At 37.6% G+C, this 19,941-nt stretch overlaps 1 protein-coding gene across 2 annotated transcripts in view; it reads right to left on the bottom strand.

Moving 5' to 3' along the window:
* Positions 1-789: 789 nt before the first annotated feature.
* Positions 790-19,941, bottom strand: part of LOC127941452 (transmembrane protein 104) — a 41,158-nt gene continuing 22,006 nt past the window's right edge. For both annotated transcript variants that reach the window (XM_052536513.1, XM_052536503.1), the window contains exons 9-10: positions 17,264-17,357; positions 790-4,597 (exon numbers count right to left, since the gene is read on the bottom strand). In XM_052536513.1, coding sequence (XP_052392473.1) covers positions 3,834-4,597; positions 17,264-17,357 — 858 coding nt within the window. In that variant the 3' untranslated portion in view covers positions 790-3,833. The remainder of the gene's footprint in view (positions 4,598-17,263; positions 17,358-19,941) is intronic.

Raw genomic sequence — 19,941 nt, 5'->3', positions numbered from 1 at the left:
AACATGGCTGACCCACAGGAGGCGTCCATCTATGAGACTGACTGATGGACTCTAAAGGTAGCATCTGGAATTCTGGAACTTCATGTAATTAATATTTGTATAACAATAAAATACAACAATAATATAATAAGTTGAATTAAAAATAAAAATACGTGATCGTGAAGCAAAGTTTATGATGAAGTAGTAATTAGCTTCGCCACTGTTTATACTCCGAGCATGTACTAGAGAAAGCCAGTGAACCCATAAAAATGCCACATTTCATCCAATCAAACTAGCAGGACGAAATCCAGCAACTGCATTGCCTTTTCAAGCAGCTCCTAGAATGTGGCACAAATCAAGGCAAATTAAGTAAAATACGAATGAATTAAGAGAGACATTTTAATTTACAAAAACACAGCCCTGTACAGACATGAAAGGACGGAACGGACGCTGTGATTAAAATTCAGAGGTTTATGCTCACAATAAAGAGACCTTAATTTGGAGACCTTTGGAAAATATTCAAGATATCCTTGAGTAAGAATTTAGTATTGTCCTCTAGATTATTGAGTTTTCATTTTCAGAACCATAATGTATCATTTTTATAAAAACCCAAACCATTATTCATCTTATGGCAATACAAATATTAATGAAAAGGCATCTGTGATGTTATGTTACATGATATATACATATATACTGCACACACACTACATTTTTATATGCCAAACAATACTTTGCATATACTTTTTTTTTGTGGTCACACAACAAACCACAAAATAAAAAACAAACAAACAAAATGCACAAGACAATCTCAATGATCAAAAAGAGCATTTCCATTTTTATTTTACCGAGATGTCGGTGGATGTGATTGTCAAGTATTTGAAGTGACTTACATGCAAGTGACAAGCTGCGCAGATCATACATTTCAACAAAAATAATGACATTTGAGAGCGAGAAAGAGAGAGCAATATTGTTATTAATGTGAAAACAGGAAGATTCCTGGAAAGAAGGCACATTGGTTTAGCTCAAAACAGACATGAACATATTACATGAGCATTTGGTAACAATATAACACTTCGCTCATGTGAAATGACTTGCTTCTGTGATTCAGGGAGACACGAATGCTAATACTGTACCTATACTTCAGTTCTTACAGTTTGTTTGTGGAGCACATCAGACAAAAAACTGAATAAGGAGACATCCATGCTGTCCACAAACAAGATCCTACAGACATATTTCCAGTTTGCAGTTTGAACCCAAACCTACAGAAGAAACAGTGTAAACTCAAGCGCAGGTTCAGATACGGCGCTCTCACAGAGAGCAGCGATCACTTTACAGAATAGAACACATCACAGATTAAAGCAATCAACCGCTGGCAAACCACACTGAAAAAAAAAAAAAAAGAGAAACCTGTCGAACTTATGTCTGGGACAGATTCATGTTGCCATTCAAAACCTGAGGAGGACACAAGGGGGACGGAGCAAAAACACACAAATAAAAGACACTAGAGACATTATAGGAATAGTTCAACTAAAATCATACTGTCATCGTTTACTTACACTCCAATGTTAATTTGGACCCAACTGACTTTAATTTTACTCTTTGTAGCCATATAATGAAAGTCAATTGGGTCCAAAATAACACTGGACCCCACTGCATTTCATTCCAAAAAGAGTTGAAACATTCTTCAAAATGTGATTCAGAGAAGAAAGTCCAAACTATTTGGAATGATAAGAAAGTGAATAACTGATGAGTGAATGTAAATTATCCCTTTTAGGAGCAAAAGTGAACAATAAATGTGCAAAAAAAGAAAGGCAGGGTGGGAATCAGCTGCCATACATTTGGTTTGAATTAATGCCAAACTCAAGACAATTTGGTCAGAACTAAAGTGACATTAACATTAATAACCATGTGAATGTGCACACATTGATCATGATAGATATCAGTCTCTGTAAATCATGAGGCAGACGTGTCCATTTAATATCTGGTTTGTCTTCCCTTCCTGCTTCCCTAGGGGCCCGTTTGAGAAGCTGAGAGCTTCGGCTAAGACGTCAGTACATGGAGAACATATGGAAGCTTTCAATGCTTCTATCAATCTGCTGATGAACCAAGATTGAACTCCAGGTCTGGGCACATTATTCAGACAAGCGTTGTGCTGGTGTCACCATCCGTCAGCGCAGGAGACGCAGCCAGGTGCCAGCTGCCGGTTAGGAACGCTGGAAATGCCAGCCGTGAAACGCTAACAATCTTGGAAAACGAAAACAAGGAACGTTTATTGTCAGTCTGTTTTTCAGACTATTTTTGGTGTGAATTTTTCAGGCCAATAGAACAAAGACAGCTTGTTGGTTCTTCTGAAGATCAGCAAAATCAGAGGGTGATACCAAATCTGTCAAGAACCTGTAAAAGGCCACATTTCACCCCAATATCTAAAAGATTTTAATTAAGGAATTTAATTTAGTTTAAACACTTAAGAACGTTGCAAGGTAAAATTATTATTTTCAATGTTGTATTTCTTTTGCATTTAATTTATGAAGCCAATTACATTTTTTAAATCCCTATCACTGTATTATAGTATTTTATTTTATTTATTTATTTTTTTACAAAAATTAGAATCATTATTCAGAACAGAATTTGGGGTAAATGTGCTAAATAATTTTGTAAATAACATCATATATGCAAAGACATTTTCATTCTTATGCATATGATATATATATATATATATATATATATATATATATATATATATATATATATATATATATATATATATATATTTATTTATTTATTTTGCTTTTGTAGTGAAACGCAGTCTAGTAATGTTTTAATTAGATTCACCTGACTGAAGAGGAAAATAAAGAAATACCTCAAGAACAAACAAATGTAGTGACATTTTAAATGTGCAAATCATATGTGACCCGTGCTGGCAAAATTAGTCGGAATGCATACAGTTAATTACAAGCTACATACAAAACAAGTGAAGAAAACCATTTTGGTCAAATTAGAATTTTTTCACAAAAATGGGTTCATTAAGGCCTCCTATAATGATCCCAATGCTCCAAATAGTAATTAAACATCTAAAATGATCTTTATTAGTACCTTCTAAGCTTTAAAAAGTTCTGTTTGTCTATCCGAAAGCAGAGCACTCGAGTCTGACAAAGCACTTTTGGTTTCCATTTGAAAGGAACATGCAAGAATGAGAATATAAAGGGTGGGACTTGGTGAATGTTATTAAGAATGATAAACCATGAAAAGGGTTTAATATATAGGCCTCATTAATATTAATCAAACAATTCAAGAAAAGAGGGAATCATTCGCTGCTTTTGATTGAACTTCTTTATTTGTAATGAATACACTCAACACTATGCAGTGATTTTTAATCTACTATTACTAGAGATTCTGAATCTATGGTTGCTAGGCGATCTCATTTTGGAACCTTCAGAAAACTTTAACCAGATTTTTTAAAAGAGAATTTTTGAAAATGTGCTCATTGTGACTCCTTTTGCCAGCATGGGTCACATATATGGATTTTAAATAATGCTTCTGTTGTACATAAACTGACAGTCGCCACTGATAAGCTACTACTAAATATTGTAGAAACTTAATTTTGAACTTGAATTTAATTGTATCCTGCCTTACAGAACATTCACTAAAGGATGAATGTGGATTTGTGAAAAAAGTTTCACATTAGTCCAACTAAAGTAATGCCAAAATGTCTTCTGGTCCCTTTTAGACACTGGATTAAATTAGACTGAACTCAACTTCAGCTGACGCCATTCTTTTAACATTTAACCGAACAAACACCCCTTTTAAAAAAGAAAATAAAAATACAGCTTGACAAAACAAATCTGCTTTTATACTCACTTCTTAGTTTCGTTAAGGACTATATTAGCGGTCACGAATATTAGACAGAACGTTGCCCACAATATCACAAACCAAATCCAGAACTGGTGATGGAAAGGCGACCGGTGCTTATTTACAACATCCCTTCCCAACACAGGCTCTAGATGACGACGACTAAAAAATACTAGGAAGGCCGGGATGATATACTGAATGCCCGTTCCGGCATATGCCCCAGTGATACCCACAAGCGACTCCAGATCGTGAGTACAGAAGGCCACAATAATGGGCGGCACTAGGGTAATGAGCGGGAAGACGATACGGTCCACCACCCAAGGGTACGTGCCGCCATCCCGATGGAAGAGAGTCTTCCAGTTGTTACGAAGCGTGACGGCTATTATGGGAAAGTTGGTGCTAATGGTGAAAACGGGAAAGAGGCCCAGGAAGTAACGCAACACTGGAATGCTCAGGACGTCGCAGTTATCCGTGAAGTTTAAAGTGTACATGTCCCGCAGCAGAGAACTGTCGAAGCAGAATATGGCCGTGAGGGACAGCAGGCTGTAGAAGCACAGGATGAGGATGTAGTCGCCCATGACCAGGGCGCTCATGCGCTGCTTGTTGGAGATGGGCGTCACGAGCGAGGGTAGCGAGTGCTGGCACATGAATGAGTAGACGCAGACCCCGAAGAGGTTAGGCACACCTGAGATCTGAGCTACAGATGGGTGGCCCTCACCGTGTCCCTTGCCAATACGAATCAAAGCCAGGATGATCATCATGGTGAACGCTGAAAGAGACAGAGGAACTCAATTATATAAAATCACGCAACATCATAAACTGTAATTATATGATGATCAAGCCTATTTTGTTATATTTAGGGCAACACACTATAGTCAAAAACAGTTTTTTCATGCACATCAATTTTAAGATTTTGGACTTGGTTTTCATAACAAGCCATTTCAGAGTAGTGGAAAGAAAATCCATGCAAATTAATGCATATTTAAGTAGATAATGCCTCATTTGCCTATTTGAACAACATTATTTAAAAAAAAAAATGAATTGGGAATTGACTGGGGAAGTATAGGGATATCTGTTGGATAAGCGTTTTAGTCTATTCACCTGCAATTCTTGCTTTAATACTGGACATTCATCTCATGTGTTTGAGTTTGCCAAGTGGAGACTGTTATATTTGTTAACACTGTCAGCTTAATTTTAACTAAATCAATCCAAGTTTCATGGGGATGTGACTCGAAATCCAGTTCAATTGGATTTGACTAGATTCGTTTCGGCATGAACTGTATGAACAGATATCATCTGGAACACAACTGGAAAATCCAAGGCCTCTGCTGTGTATGTTATGTGCTTGATGGACTCGAGCAGAGGACACATTGCCAGTTCTGGTCCGTCCACACTGACAGCTTGCTGCTCATATACCGTGTCTACATTGGAAGCCACTGACTCAACCACTCGAGTCGGTCAACACTGTGGCATGACGCACAGCTCTAATGCATCCAATGTTCACAAGCCACGGGCCAGTCAGCAGAGATCAAACTAAAACTTTACCACTTCATTTAGCCAGAAATCCATGGTGCAAAAAGTTGACTTCGGGTCATTTTAAAATAGTGAAACTTTAGTTTAATTTTAGTACTAGAACCTACCTGCAAAAACTACCTTAAAAACTGTGCATGCAGGGGAAAACCTGTTTTACTGTGTAATAAATATTGATTTGATTTTGCCCTTAGAAAGTACTATGGTCCCTAAGATTTATTTAATGTTTTTGAAAGAAGTCTCATATTCGTACACAACATATGCGCCAATGGACATACATTATTAACACTGAACTCTGGGTTAGGTTTGACTAATAGATTTGCACACAAAAACAGCCACGGGTCAAACTTAGAGTAAAGCCTTATTATTAAGCCTCTTTATTAGCAGGTCTCCTAAATCTAACCTGTTTAAGCTTTTCATTATTTATATAATATTGAATTTATAAAGAGAGAATAAAATGAAAAGGCTTGACTATCTGTATCTGATCGATGTTGCAATCAATGCTGAACAAGATGAGATTGTTTAGGATCTAATGGGCTGCTGGTTAAAATGGACCAATTACGCCTCTAGGTGATGTTCCCTGCATGGACAACCAGGTAGAGGAACACGGGTGGTAAAACCTCAAAATGGAAGCCTCCATCTTCTCCATTTGTTTCCTCAAAACGTCAAACAAACAACTGCATTAACAGATAACCTTCATTGTGCAATATGCTTAATATAGCTAAACAGATACGCAAGAGCTCAACTAGAGGACAAACATAGACATATATAATGATGGAACTGCAAATCACTGGGGGAAACGTCAGAGACAGATAACGTAACCGAAGAACAACCGGAGAGGATGCAAGCATGGATGGGATGCAGTCAGATTCAAGATGCATTACTCCTTTTCATAAAAATAGCAGAGTACAAAAGAGCTGCACCGAAAGAATAGGAGGGTAGAGGGAAAAAAAAGAAAAGAGAATCAAGGGCACACTTAATCCAAATACTCCTGACACAAGTCAAGTCATTGTATAGACGCTTAACCTTCAGCACAGAGGCCTTTTGTTGTTTAGGGATGAGATGTGATTGCATCCCGCCACAGGGCACAGCGATTCATCACACGCTATAAATTCCCTCAGTGTACATGCTGATGGCCATGGAAAATGCCACTGGTATCTGTGTCTTCAAGTCTTATTCATCATGATATGTTTGTATCTGACACCAGCGCTAGCAGAGCCTGCTCGGCAGACACCACACGGGTGCACAAGGAGGATCTGAAAAAGCAGACCAAATAAATTCATGCAGCAAAGTCAAACTCGGCATGGTATTACAATCAAAATTACACTGATTGCTAGCGTTTCCCCAAAGGAAAGTTGGGTTTTGAAGGACACTCTACATTAACAGATCACCCGTGAGATGCTGAGCCACATGACCAGCTGTGACCATCAAGTGTGAATGGAGAACGATGGGTTCTGCGAGCACATTAGGCAGACGTCAAAAACATCCCATCTGTGAAAGTATAATCAATCATTATCCATAAACTCTGTTATTTAGCTATCCAAAGCAATTTACAGTAATTGTGATTTTGCCAAGCAGGACACATTCCTGGTTCAGCAACCTTGCTTTGCTTGTTTTGGAACATTCCTATCAAATGATCAGGCTTCAGAGAGATATTTATTTATATAAAAAATACACTACTGTTAAAAAGCTTGGGGTCAACAAAATTTCTATTCCAAATAAATGCTGTTCTTTTGAACTTTCCGTTTCCATAGACAATTCAGCTTTACATCAGAAGAAATAAATGACATTTTAATATACATTCAAATAGAACAGAGTTATTTTAAATTCTAAAATTTCACAAAATTAGCGTTTTTACTTTACTTTTTACTTTACTAGTCTTGGTGGGCATAAGAAACTTCTTTACAAAAACAAAGTCATGTTTTGAATGTTGTGTCATATATAGTTGTATAGTTAATATAGCAGATGCAGTAACTAATTTACAAATTATTTAAAGATTTGTTTCAAAATATAAATATTTATATAAATAAACATGTAATAAATATATATTAATTACATTACAACAGAGGCATTATTTTACAGTATTAGTATTACAGTATTTAGTATAAAATATAATTAAAATAATGTGTGTGATGTTGCATATATATATTGCTCCTTGTGGGGACTCTCCATAGGTGTAATGGTTTTTATACTGTACAGACCGTGTTTTCTATCGTCCTACACCAACCCTACCCCTAAACCTAACCCTCACAGGAAACTTTCTGCATTTTTAGATTTTCAAGAAACTTAATTCTGTGTAATTTATTAGCTTGTTTACCCGTGGGGACCTCAATTTAGGGTCACCATGAGTCTGTGTGTATTCAGGTTTAAGTCCCCACCAGAATAGAAAAACAAGTACACACACACACACACACGCTGAGCGACCCAAGGTCTTGATCAAACGAACAATGGCGATAATCCTCCTGGTATAAACCAACAACATTTCAGTGTCCGGCCCAGATCATTAACACCTCCAGTAAGCAACACCACAGAGCCCCTCCTAACAGTCTATTATGTACTGACAAAAAGTCATTTGGTATGACCATTACTTGATTTCTGGATTGTCTTGGTGATATAGTTCTGTTAATTATTGAATGAAAATGCTCATGTGACAGAGGGTGAATATACAGGGTACATCTACCTAATTTCCTTTAAACTTTGTTTTGCAACTAATAGTTAAAGTAATGAAAGTTTTAACAGAACTCCACTAAAAGGAAGCAAATGTGGACATCAATACACTGGCTTAAGAGTGACATCTATTTTACAACAGTTTACATATAAAACAACAACGAGTAGAGAGCATCCACACTATGGACAGCTCAAGCCATTTCAGACCAACTAATGATCCTCTGAAATTTCAAGCAAAAGTGGTTTTATTGTCCCTTAAGGAAAGCAAGGTTTGATAGCTTGTTTGTAGCTTGTCCATATCGCAGGCCCTGCAAAATGAGAGGCGGCAACGCATTTTCCTTGAGAGCAATTTTCAGGCTCTATGAGCTGAACCATTGCCTGGGGTATTCATTAAGGCACGACTATATTTCAGATCACCTTGAGACTACACTGCTGCACAATATCCCACACCGATGCGGTTCCAGATCCAGTATATCTGACCTATAAAAGCACTATAAAGTCTGGTTCTCAACAGATCCCTATTAATATAGGGAAAACCCTTTACCTTTCAATGGTCCTGGAGCTATATTCTTATAGTGGTGCTGTTGTTTGAATTGTCTATTTGAAGTAGGGCTGCAACTAATTCAATCAATTCAATCAATATGCCTCTCCATATTTAATGTGTGCTCACGATTACTCATGAAGGCTGCACATATAGACTTGATTCTTTGCACCTTGCATCTATTGCGAATCACCTTTATACAGGTGCTGGTCGTATAATTAGAATATCATCAAAAAGTTGATTTAATTAATTCCATTCAAAAAGTGAAACTTGTATATTATATTCATTCATTACACACAGACTGATATATTTCAAATGTTTATTGCTTTTAATTTTGATGATTATATAACTGACAACTAAGGAAAATCCCAAATTCAGTGTCTCAGTAAAATTTGAATATTGTGATAAGGTTCAATATTTAACCTTTAAATTGTCTCTCAGTCTAGTTCTGTAGGCTACACAATTATGGGGAAGACTGCTGACTTGACAGTTGTCCAAAAGACGACCACTGACACCTTGCACAAGGAGGGCAAGACACAAAAGGTCATTGCAAAAAAGGCTGGCTGTTCACAGAGCTCTGTGTCCAAGCACATTAATAAAGAGGCAAAGGGAAGGAAAAGATGTGGTAGAAAACAGTGTACAAGCAATAGGGATAACCGAACCCTGGAGAGGATTGTGAAACAAAACCCATTCAAAAATGTGGGGGAGATTTACAAAGAGTGGACTGCAGCTGGAGTCAGTGCTTCAAGAATCATTACACACAGACGTATGCAAGACATGTGTTTCAGCTGTTGCATTCCTTGTGTCAAGCCAGTCTTGAACAGACAGCATCAGAAGCGTCTCGCTTCAAAAAGGACTGGACTGCTGCTGAGTGGTCCACGGTTATGTTCTCTGATGAAAGCAAATGTAGCATTTCCTTTTGAAATCAGGGTGCCAGAGTCTGGAAGAAGAGAGGAGAGGGACACAATCCATGTTGGTTGAGGTCCAGTATAAAGTTTCCTCAGTCAGTGATGGTTTGAGGTGCCATGTCATCTGCTGGTGTTGATCCACTGTAGAGCTGCAACTAACGATTATTTTTTCTGTCGACTAATCTAACTATTATTTTCCGATTTGTCGACTACTCTAACGATTATTTTTATTACAATAAATAATTAATCTAATGTTCTTTTTTTTGATTAGATAATGAATCCTTTTGATAACTTTACAAAAAAATATAAGTACAACTACTAATATAATATTTCAACCTGTATTCATTTTCAACAAATGTGGTTGAATATTTTACAGTATACAAAAATAAAGAGGCAAAGAAAGTTATTTTACTATGGTAAATATGAGTTTATGATAGCGCTTATAATTAAACCTCAGTAGGCACAAATTTACAGTTGTCTGAGACATCATGAAATGTTCTTTAGCATCACAAACCATAAAATGTAGTCAGGGTTCTGCTATGGTTTAGCATGGTTTCCAGAAATCTGGAGCTGATTCGGGGTAGCTCGGTGGTCTGTGACTGTTGTCTCCCGGTGCACTTTTAAGGGGCCGTTCACATATTGCTTCTTTTGCATGCTCAAGTTCGTTATTTCCAAATGTAGGCGTGCGGTATGCACGCTCATAATGGAAGCGACGCGGTCGCGACGCGCACACGAAAACAGGCGCGTCCACATGGAGTTAAAAACATCTAAACTTTTCAGAATGCCGCAAGCGCACCGTGGGTCAGGTGACAAGAACTATCCAATCAGTTTCATCCTTTCCCGTAACAACGTTGAAAGCTCAGCTAAGATGAAGGAACTGCTGACCATATCTGTATATGGATTGCCATTTTGAAATAAATTTAGTAGCAGATCACTGCAAGCGATTTTTAGTGCTGCAAATCCATTTATCCTTTGCTGAAATTTCCGCGTCTTCATGGAGAGAGCACGTCATGGTCGCTTAGCAACGGCAGATATCCCAGGGGCGCAACTGCCCGAGCACTTTGGAAAGGAGAAAGCGGCGCGACTAGCGTTTTCCACGCGTTTTAGGCTCGATATGTGAACGGCCCCTAACGCCTGTTCGAAACCCGCGCCAACACTTTATTTTTTTATTTTATCCTTACTTCAGCCGCTACGCTTCAGAGCGCCAGGATGTTTTCCTCTGAGGTGCCCGTGCATCACAGTTGTGCTGCCGTGGTACACCATTTCGGTTTTTCAAAGCGAACAAATGGCCATTTTATTTGGCCTCTGTTTGAAGTATTCCCATACTTTTGATAACAGAGGTCTCTGTTTTTGTGATAGAATATAACTTTCTCCATTCCCAGTATGCCATTACGCGAGATGTAAACAGTGTGACGCGATGACGTCGACGCATCGTTGCAGCACTAGTCCACTGTGTTTTCTGAGGTCCAAGGTCAACACAGCCGTATACCAGGAAGTTTTACAGCACTTGATGCTTTCTGCTGCTGACCAACTTTATGGAGATGCAGATTTCATTTTCCAACAGGACTTGGAACCTGCACACAGTGCCAAAGCTACCAGTACCTGGTTTAAGAACCTTGGTATCCCTGTTCTTAATTGGCAAGCAAACTCGCCTGACCTTATTGTGAAGAGGAAGGTGCGATATGCCAGACCCAACAATGCAGAAGAGCTGAAGGCCACTATCAGAGCAACCTGGGCTCATAACACCTGAGCAGTGCCACAGAGACTGATCGACTCTATGCCACGCCACATTGCTGCAGTAATTCAGGCAAAAGGAGCCCCAACTAAGTATTGAGTGCTGTACATGCTCATACTTTTCATGTTCATACTCTTCAATTGACCAAGATTTCTGAAAATCCATTCTTTGTATTGGGTTAAGTAATATTCTAATTTTCTGAGATCCTGAATTTGGGATTTTCCTTAGTTGTCATTTATTATCATCAAAATTAAAAGAAAAACATTTGAAATATATCAGTCTGTGTGTAATGAATGAATATAATATACAAGTTTCACTTTTTAAATGGAATTAGTGAAATCAACTTTTTGATGATATTCTAAATTATATGAACAGCACCTGTACATGCAAGTGTCTTTACATTACATTTACGTTTATGTATTTGGCAGACACTTTTATCCGAAGCAACTTAGTTTGCATTTAAGCTATACATTTTTTTTAGTTCCTGCAATCCCTGGGAGCAGAACCCTTTTGAGCAATAGACCCATGACCTTGTTAGCATTCTACTGTTTGAGCTGCAGGAACATATAACATGATGCAAATGATGTCTTCAACCTGAACAACTGATTTTTTTGAGTCCTGAGCACCTTGTTCTATCACCATTAACAGCAACACAGTCTCTTAGAAGCGTTCGGAAGCCCACCACAACAATGCAACACGGAGTCATTAATCTCCAGGGAGTAATCACACGCTCTTTGTCCATTTCTCAACGTTCATACCAAATATGAGTTAAAGTTCATTTCGCTCTCCACGTCAAAAGCTGATAAATGTTCTCTACTTCAGTGCTGAGAGTAGGTGATCCTTCCCATTTAAATTACCCCCGCAATAAAACTACCTTTAAATAATGCATGTGAATACACACAGCTTTGCATACAAGACGCTGTATCTGTGTTCCTGGTAAACAAGCTGCTTCATGAATTTCATACAAGTGGCAATTGAGAGTCCATGGCTTCTGATACTGCTGAGGTTTTATATCTGCGCACAGACGAGAAACAATACACAGCAAGCAGTATTAAATCTAGAATGAGGCTGCTGTGGTTGTTGAGCTAATAATTGAGCTCTGCCTTTTGTTTTGTAAGGCTGAGCAGACTGACAGTGCTGGCAGTAGATGGCATCGAGCCTAAAGCACAAAGTGGCTCCCATGACGCCAACTGAACCGAACCCTACTTACAACATTTCGTTTGACACAGGAGCAGGCACGGTCTCTCCCTCTATGCATTATGGGTGAATAGAAGCATGCAAGGGACGTGCCTGCTTGTCCTGCTGTCTGCTGTGAGTAATGACTGAGAGGATCATGGGAAAAATCACGAGACTGGAAAGGGCGAATAGAAAGAGGAAAAGTGATGATAGGTGACTGGTCAACCTATTGGCAAACCAGCACGAGAAGTTCATGTCTGGTTCAAATTCAAAAACAAAAGAACGGCTGGACTAATGTATAGATATGCCATTGTAAATAAATAAAGAGCAAAACTGTGGAAGTATGTTGAGGGCATTTTGGCTTTGGTGTGAAATAACAGCACTGTATTGTTACTTGGTTTGTAAACACACTACATAATGGATGAGAGCCGAGTCAGCCGGTCAAAAAAAATTCTAAAAGGATGGCAAGTGCTTAAAAAAAGTGTCTTGTATCAGTCGGAAGGGGTTTATTTTGGGATTATTGCTTGAGCACATTCTCCTTGTTATTACTACACCACTGACCAAAAAAAAATTAATGGACATGAAATATTGATTTGAGATCGCATTATTGTATTATGTGGGAGTGATACGAGAGACTTGAAACTAGCACTCATATGTTGGAAATGATGTCCACTTTATAGTCAATGCAAATGTTGGTCATTATAAAATCTCTGTGGAAATAATAATACAGACTAATCACATGCTTTATATTAGATTTGGCAACCTGTTTTTCTCCTAAGTGCTTCAATCTATGGTAAGTCTGTGGTAAAGTAGTCATTTTAACTTATAAGTTCCATTAACTAAGATGAGGCTGTTTTTTTAATACTAAATAAAAACTGAGATTGTTCACAGATCACTTTGCGTATTAAAATGTCCAAATGTTAAATGATAGTTATACAAAAAGCAATAAAAACCTTGGCTCTTGTTGGATCACATAAAAAATGCAATCTAAAACTTGGACAAGATTTGAATCTGCTTTATTTTTTTGTTTTGTTTTGTCTGTGAATCAATTTTGGTCCTGCTTGCAAAATGATTAATAATAACAAAAAAGTATTTCAAAAATAAATACCACTGCAGAATATCTGAATAACTAAACTGATTATTAAAAATGTTTACAATGTAAGGAAAAAAAAAAAAAACTTAAAGCTTTTGTCTAGACTGTTAACATTTGGCTTTAGTAATCAAACAGTTAAATGGATACAGTCTTATTTATCGGATAGAAAACAATGTGTGCAAATAAAGAATTGTAAGTCACCCTATCTTCAATATACACAGGGTGTTCCTCAGGGATCAATTTTAGGACCTCTGCTATTTTCATTGTATGTGAATAGTTTGCCCAATGTATGCAAAAATGTTGACACGATTATGTATGCTGATGATACGGTGATTTTTACACATGCCAAAAGTGCTGAGGATGCAGCCCATCAGCTTTCTTTCGATTTAGATGATTTGCAAAAATGGCTGAATGATTCATGCTTGTGTCTTTATGTTAAAAAGACTGTATCAATGTTTTTTAGTAAACCTAAAACAACTGTGGCCACAGTAAAAGTTTGCTTGGGTGGACAAGAATTAACTAATGTTGAGGAATTTAGGTATCTGGGAGTTCTGATAGACTCTAAATTATCTTTTAAAAAACATATAAAAAAAGTTGTAAATACTGTAAATTTTAATTTACGTAACTTTAAACAAATTCATACCTCATTATCGGATACAGCAGCGATTACGTTCTTGCACTATGATACTGGCTCATATTGAGTACTGTATCACAAGTTGGTCTTATACGAGTTATGCTGCTATCGGGCCAATTGAGGTATGTTACAAAAGAGCATTGAAAATATTAGATAAGAAACCTTCATCATATCATCATTGTAATATTTTAGATAAATATAAGTTTTTACATTTTGCGAATTTCAAATTATTTAAATCGCCTGTTTTCATAGTTTCAAAAATTCATAGTTAAGCTTTAAAACTTACAATTTATACAAGGTCTGGTGATTTTTACGGTGTAACTTTTTTTATAAAATGTGATAAAATACAACAATTCTGAGGACAATTAAAGTTTATACTATGCAAGATATTTCATATTTTTACACAGATTAAAATTTTTACACATCCTTAGATTTTGAAAAGTGAATTGACGACATTTGAATTCTTTAAGGACTTGCAGATATCCTAGTTCTAGATCTGAACGGCTTTAAATAATACTGTAGTGTAGACTAAGAATGCTTTATCAAATAATTACTTCAGCTCTCTAGAGATTCAGAATAGAGAAATGAAAAAAACAGCAACAGAGAAAGAGAAGGCCAGCACACATTCAAAAAGATGCAGGGGACACGTGATGTATTTCAACAAAAAGAAAGAAAAAATGCAATACAAAGCAAACAGCAGCCAGCAAGAGCAGTGATGTCTTTCAAGAACAAGTGGAATCATGCATAATACATGCATAATTCAGATGACCCCACATTGATTCACACGGCTAATAGAGCAAGAGGACATTCCGGATGAACAGTCTGAGAAATAACAGCACTGCTGTGAACTGCATCACCTGCATTCAGCAGTATACAATATGTTGCTGAAGCAAGCAGGATGAGCTACTTCACCTTATAGTGCCCTTAAACGGGCAGTACATTAAAGCACAGATGGCAAGAAATATGGGCGCATATGCTAATCAGCAGATTTCCGTACTCTCTCTATACATTTCTTGATACATAAATTTTGAGTAATTGCTCCACAATGCTGCATAGAATCACTTTCCACCATTCAGCATTACCGAAACCTACACAGCTAGAACAATTGCCTCCATTTTTTGCCTTCTTAATGCCCCTGGAGCTGTTAGGAAATGTATCCACCAGCCAATGACTCTCATTCACATTTAATTTTAAATCAATGAGACGAAGAGAAGAGAAAGGTGAGCAAAAGGGCATATGGTTGTTTCTTTAAAGGTCTATGAGCACTGCGAATGTGCGTGCAAGAATACATGTTCTTTGTCCGTTGTACACATTCATTCACCATGGGAGCAGAAGACACGATTCAGTGCAGATGAGATTTGAGCCGTGGCTGAGGATGGGCGGTTTTATTTTGGGCCTGTCGTCTGGTAAGTGACTGCCCAATCACGCCTGAGACGGCCTGTCTAGCCTGTCAGGCTGAAGTATGAGGGAGACATGGAGCGGGACGCATTTATGATTGACAGACCCTGGCTACACTGCAGAGGAGGGGAACAATGTACTAAGTGTGATGTGTACCTTAAAAGAGGTTTACTCCTGAAGCGTTCATAAGACCAAGTTACTTACAGAAACATTTACAAACCAGTATTACGCAAGTTATTTTGTTCCTAAGGTAAATTTTTAATACTACAGCAGATTTTTTTTAGGCTATGTTTTTTTGCATATTACAATAAAATATATTAAAGCTGCAGTCTGTAGGTTTCGCATCTTTGTCGCCATCTATGTTTGAAAACCTGAAATTGCAGTTCCTAGCGGAATTATATTCCATGTGTGAGTTGTGATCCAGTGCAGGCGAATGTGTAGCTGTCAGTCACCGCACCGATGTGGATATTCACTCTACTTAGTAATCACAGATTCTAGCCTACATCTTGGAATACGACCCAAATAAGAATTGTCATCTCAACAAGTAACAAGTCTGCCACGCTTTGTTCTGACCTACTGAGGAAAAAAGCATTACAATAAACTACGCTACCAATGGTAATTTAATAATCGATTAGCTCATACCAAACCCTGCAAATTATTATTATTGTTATACTTTATTCTCAAATTATAAATATTAACAACATCAGCATTGCGTGACTATGAGTATAGTGTGTATTAGCATGTAGATTTCAAATACTGTACAGTCTATCTGTCACATCATTCGAATTTCATATTAAGAAATTTTGTAAACTCAAAAAGCAAACTATGCTCCCAAAAATACATATTGTGTGTAAACCCAGGCTATCTGTAATCAGAAGCACATTTTAAAACTGGAATTTAATTTAATTCACATATGTTTCATATAATCTTTCTTGATTACAATCCACCATCAAAATGATTTTTTGACATTTAATTATTCCAGCTGCTGTGGGAATAGGCTATGATTAAATGATCCGCCACCTGCAGGATCCTTACATGTGATATTCTAGTAGCCGGTTACTACTTCTTTCTGTTTATAGACATGACTTGCTCGAATTTCCAGTCAAAGCTTACCCGAACCACTCAAGTTAGAAAACATTATTATAAATTAACCGTTGTGAATCAGGCTAAAGTAAGGCGATAGTTTCGAACACTGGCTGGAAATTTAATTGCTGTGTGTATGTGTATTCTGGATGCACATATTGGCTGATATTTAATGCGCATGATTTTACGTTGGGTAGCATTTACTACACCGAGCCATTGTTCACTGATAAGCTGTGCCAAATCACGATCATATTTTAAATATACGATCATATTATGTACACACACACACACAGAGAGTATATATTTATACACTTAATAAATTTCACAAACATATACAAATCTAAAATAAATACATTATAAATAAATACATTATAACAGTGTTTCCCACAGTTTTATATACTAAGTGTGGCGGCGCTTCCGCATGATTGAGGCGTTAGGAAAAATCTAAACTTTTCTGATAGATAATTGGTTCCTTTCAAAAACACATTCATATAAAAACACCCGTGCCACGTTTTGACTTTGAAACGTGCACTGCTCATGTTTGTTTCAACGAAATCAAAGCATTTTGGAAAATCTAGTTGTGGCAATCAGTGTTGAAATTGTGGCGGGCCACCACAAATAAACCAATGAATGGGAAACACTGCATAAAATAAAATGGTAAATTACTCACCAATCCATCTCATTAGAGAGGTAAGGATCTGGAGGTATTTGGTCTTCTGTGCATTGAAAAAGGTGAAGGGCCCCAACAACAGTGTGAAGGTAGCCTGAAATGAAGCAACAATACAGAAACAAGTCAATGAAAGCATAAAACAGTTTGAGTAATAGCAGTGTACTCCAAATAGGATTACCAATATAGATCTCTGTAAAAATTATGTGTTATTATGACCTAAATAACTTCCAAACTTGGTTCCTATTTCAGCCATAACTGAAGTGCATGCACAGGGCATTGATGTGAAGAACTTCATGAATGATGGTGGATCCAATTCTATGGCTTTGCGGATAAAGACTCTGATCATGACTCTTATGGCATACACAATTACTCTTTATGTGCCTGTGTGTGCAGGCACAGAGATTCATGACTCACTTCTAATGAACTGCACTGGGTTAAGTGTTGATGCCAGACTCTTTGATATGCATATTACAGAAATTAGCCTCTCCACAGACAGCGGAAAGAAGAACTTGACTTCCCAGTCCTGGTGTGCATAACCATGAGAGCAAAGCATTTACTCTGAATGTCTCACACAACTACTCACTATTAGATCAGACCTTTTATGTTTTTAAAGATTTTCCCATGGCTGGCCTCTTCTGGTACATTACAGAAGCTGACTCACTATGATGCATATGGTGATTTGGTTTTCAGGCCATCAGCATACAGATATGTTTTCCAACACAGTTGAATAAAAATCTCTCCCTCTTTATTTACAATAAGACCAGGAATGTGAGTTTAAGTAAACAGATTTAATTTTGATGTCCTATTGAATAGGCAGATTAATGGCTAAAAACAGAGCTCAATACACCACTGTCTGTTCTACTTAACACACTCCACAATATTGATGGATGTCTCTTATTAAAGAGTGAACTGAAAATCATCATGAAACCATTCATATTTTATCTTGAGAGATGAGGAGTGTCTTGGTTTTTGTATAGTCAGATCGAAGAAGAGTGAGATAACAGTCCATTGTGATGCCTGAATGTCTGTCCTCATAAAAGATCTGTTAGGGGCTGACAAAGGCTAAAACCCTGTTTGGGATAAGGCAAAAGAGCAGAAGGCTCTAAATTCATTTGTTGTTCCCATAAATGGTTATAATGGGACAGGAAACAATATGGCAGAAGTTAAATAGTTACCAGGAAAAGGTTTGGACTCTAGGGTTGTGCCGATAGAAGATAGTATCGTGTATCGGCGATAGTCAGAGATATCGACCTAAGCCGATGTCTCTGTCGAAGACGGTATTAGGCTCATTCTCCTATTAATGTATAATAACAATTATCATTTTTATTTGGCGACCTGAACGGTTTATGTGTGTGCAATATTTTAAAAGAGCCCTCACTAATGGAGTTTAATGCCACAGTTATGTTAGAATGAGTCTCATTGAATGTTTCTGTGGGGCGCACGGTCCGGAGCGCTGTATGACTAAAGCTTCTGTTTATACTTTCTGCTTCCGCGAGTCGCTATGGACCACTAGGTAGGCATGACACAAAAATCATCATTGGAGAATGCCAAATACCGAATAGGGCCACATGGAGATGATAAAAAACTCCTAAACCAAATGCCTGCTGACTGCATATATCTACTACAGTACACAGATCCATTCAGAATGGACTTAACACTGCAACATACACATGACAAATCAAAACATTATCATGAATGTGTGCGGAAAAATGTCTGTATAGCAGACAATATATTAATATAGCAGACTCATGCATGCTTACTGTACAACTCCTGTACGCTACCACAATCGTCTTTACCTTGACTGCAGTCTTCATCCATCTAAACTTTACTAGCTTTACTTTACTTATCCAGTCAAGAAAACGTTGTTTGCGTCTCATCTGGCCACACAGAGGTGAGATTTGTTGACAATCCGTTGAGTCTGTACTTCACACAACGTGTGTGATGTGTGAAGGCCATCGCTCTTTAGAGACGATCAGAATATGACAGAGCTTGTGTGTTAAATCCAAATACACTGGAATAATTCACTGAAAAAGCAATGCGAGTCTTTGTTGCGAGTCTTTTTGTTCTCTTTGTTTGATCTAATCAGCCTGGTTTCCTTTATATTACGGCTGTTTTGGATGGATTGTTTGAAAGCATTCGCTTACTGGATCATTGGACTGAAAACTTCTTACATACATACATACATACATACACACACAAACTATTTGTTTCCGATTAATGTAATGAATAGTTAAATAATGAAGTTGCCATAACCAAGTCATTATTTACATGAGGGATATAAAAGTCACATCAGAGCAGCCATTAAAGTGAATAATACAAGAAATAAGCATCTCCATTTCATCACCTTGATGAAATCCCATAATGCATTGTTGTCAGCATGAGTGCCCCCCAGCATCACTCCCACCACACAAAAATATACACCCCCTCCCCCCACACACACACATTTGATGATGGTAGGAAACAACCATAACCATGAGTCCTAACCATCTATTCCTGAAGTGAACTCCTACATCCCAGAAAGACCATAAAATACCAAATGCAATCTCATGTCAAAACAAAATAAAACTGAAACCATAAACCCAGTAAAACAGCTCAGTTTTTTTTATGGGAGGCAATGTCTAAGCTAACCAATCTCAGCTGTGATGGCCAGCCTGCTGTAGCTCCTCATCTGAAGCCTG

The sequence above is a fragment of the Carassius gibelio genome, chromosome A3 (assembly GCF_023724105.1).
Source record: "Carassius gibelio isolate Cgi1373 ecotype wild population from Czech Republic chromosome A3, carGib1.2-hapl.c, whole genome shotgun sequence".
Taxonomy (NCBI): Eukaryota; Metazoa; Chordata; class Actinopteri; order Cypriniformes; family Cyprinidae; genus Carassius; species Carassius gibelio.
The sequence above is the reverse complement of the archived record's forward strand: the minus strand, read 5'-3'. Positions and strand labels throughout refer to the sequence as shown.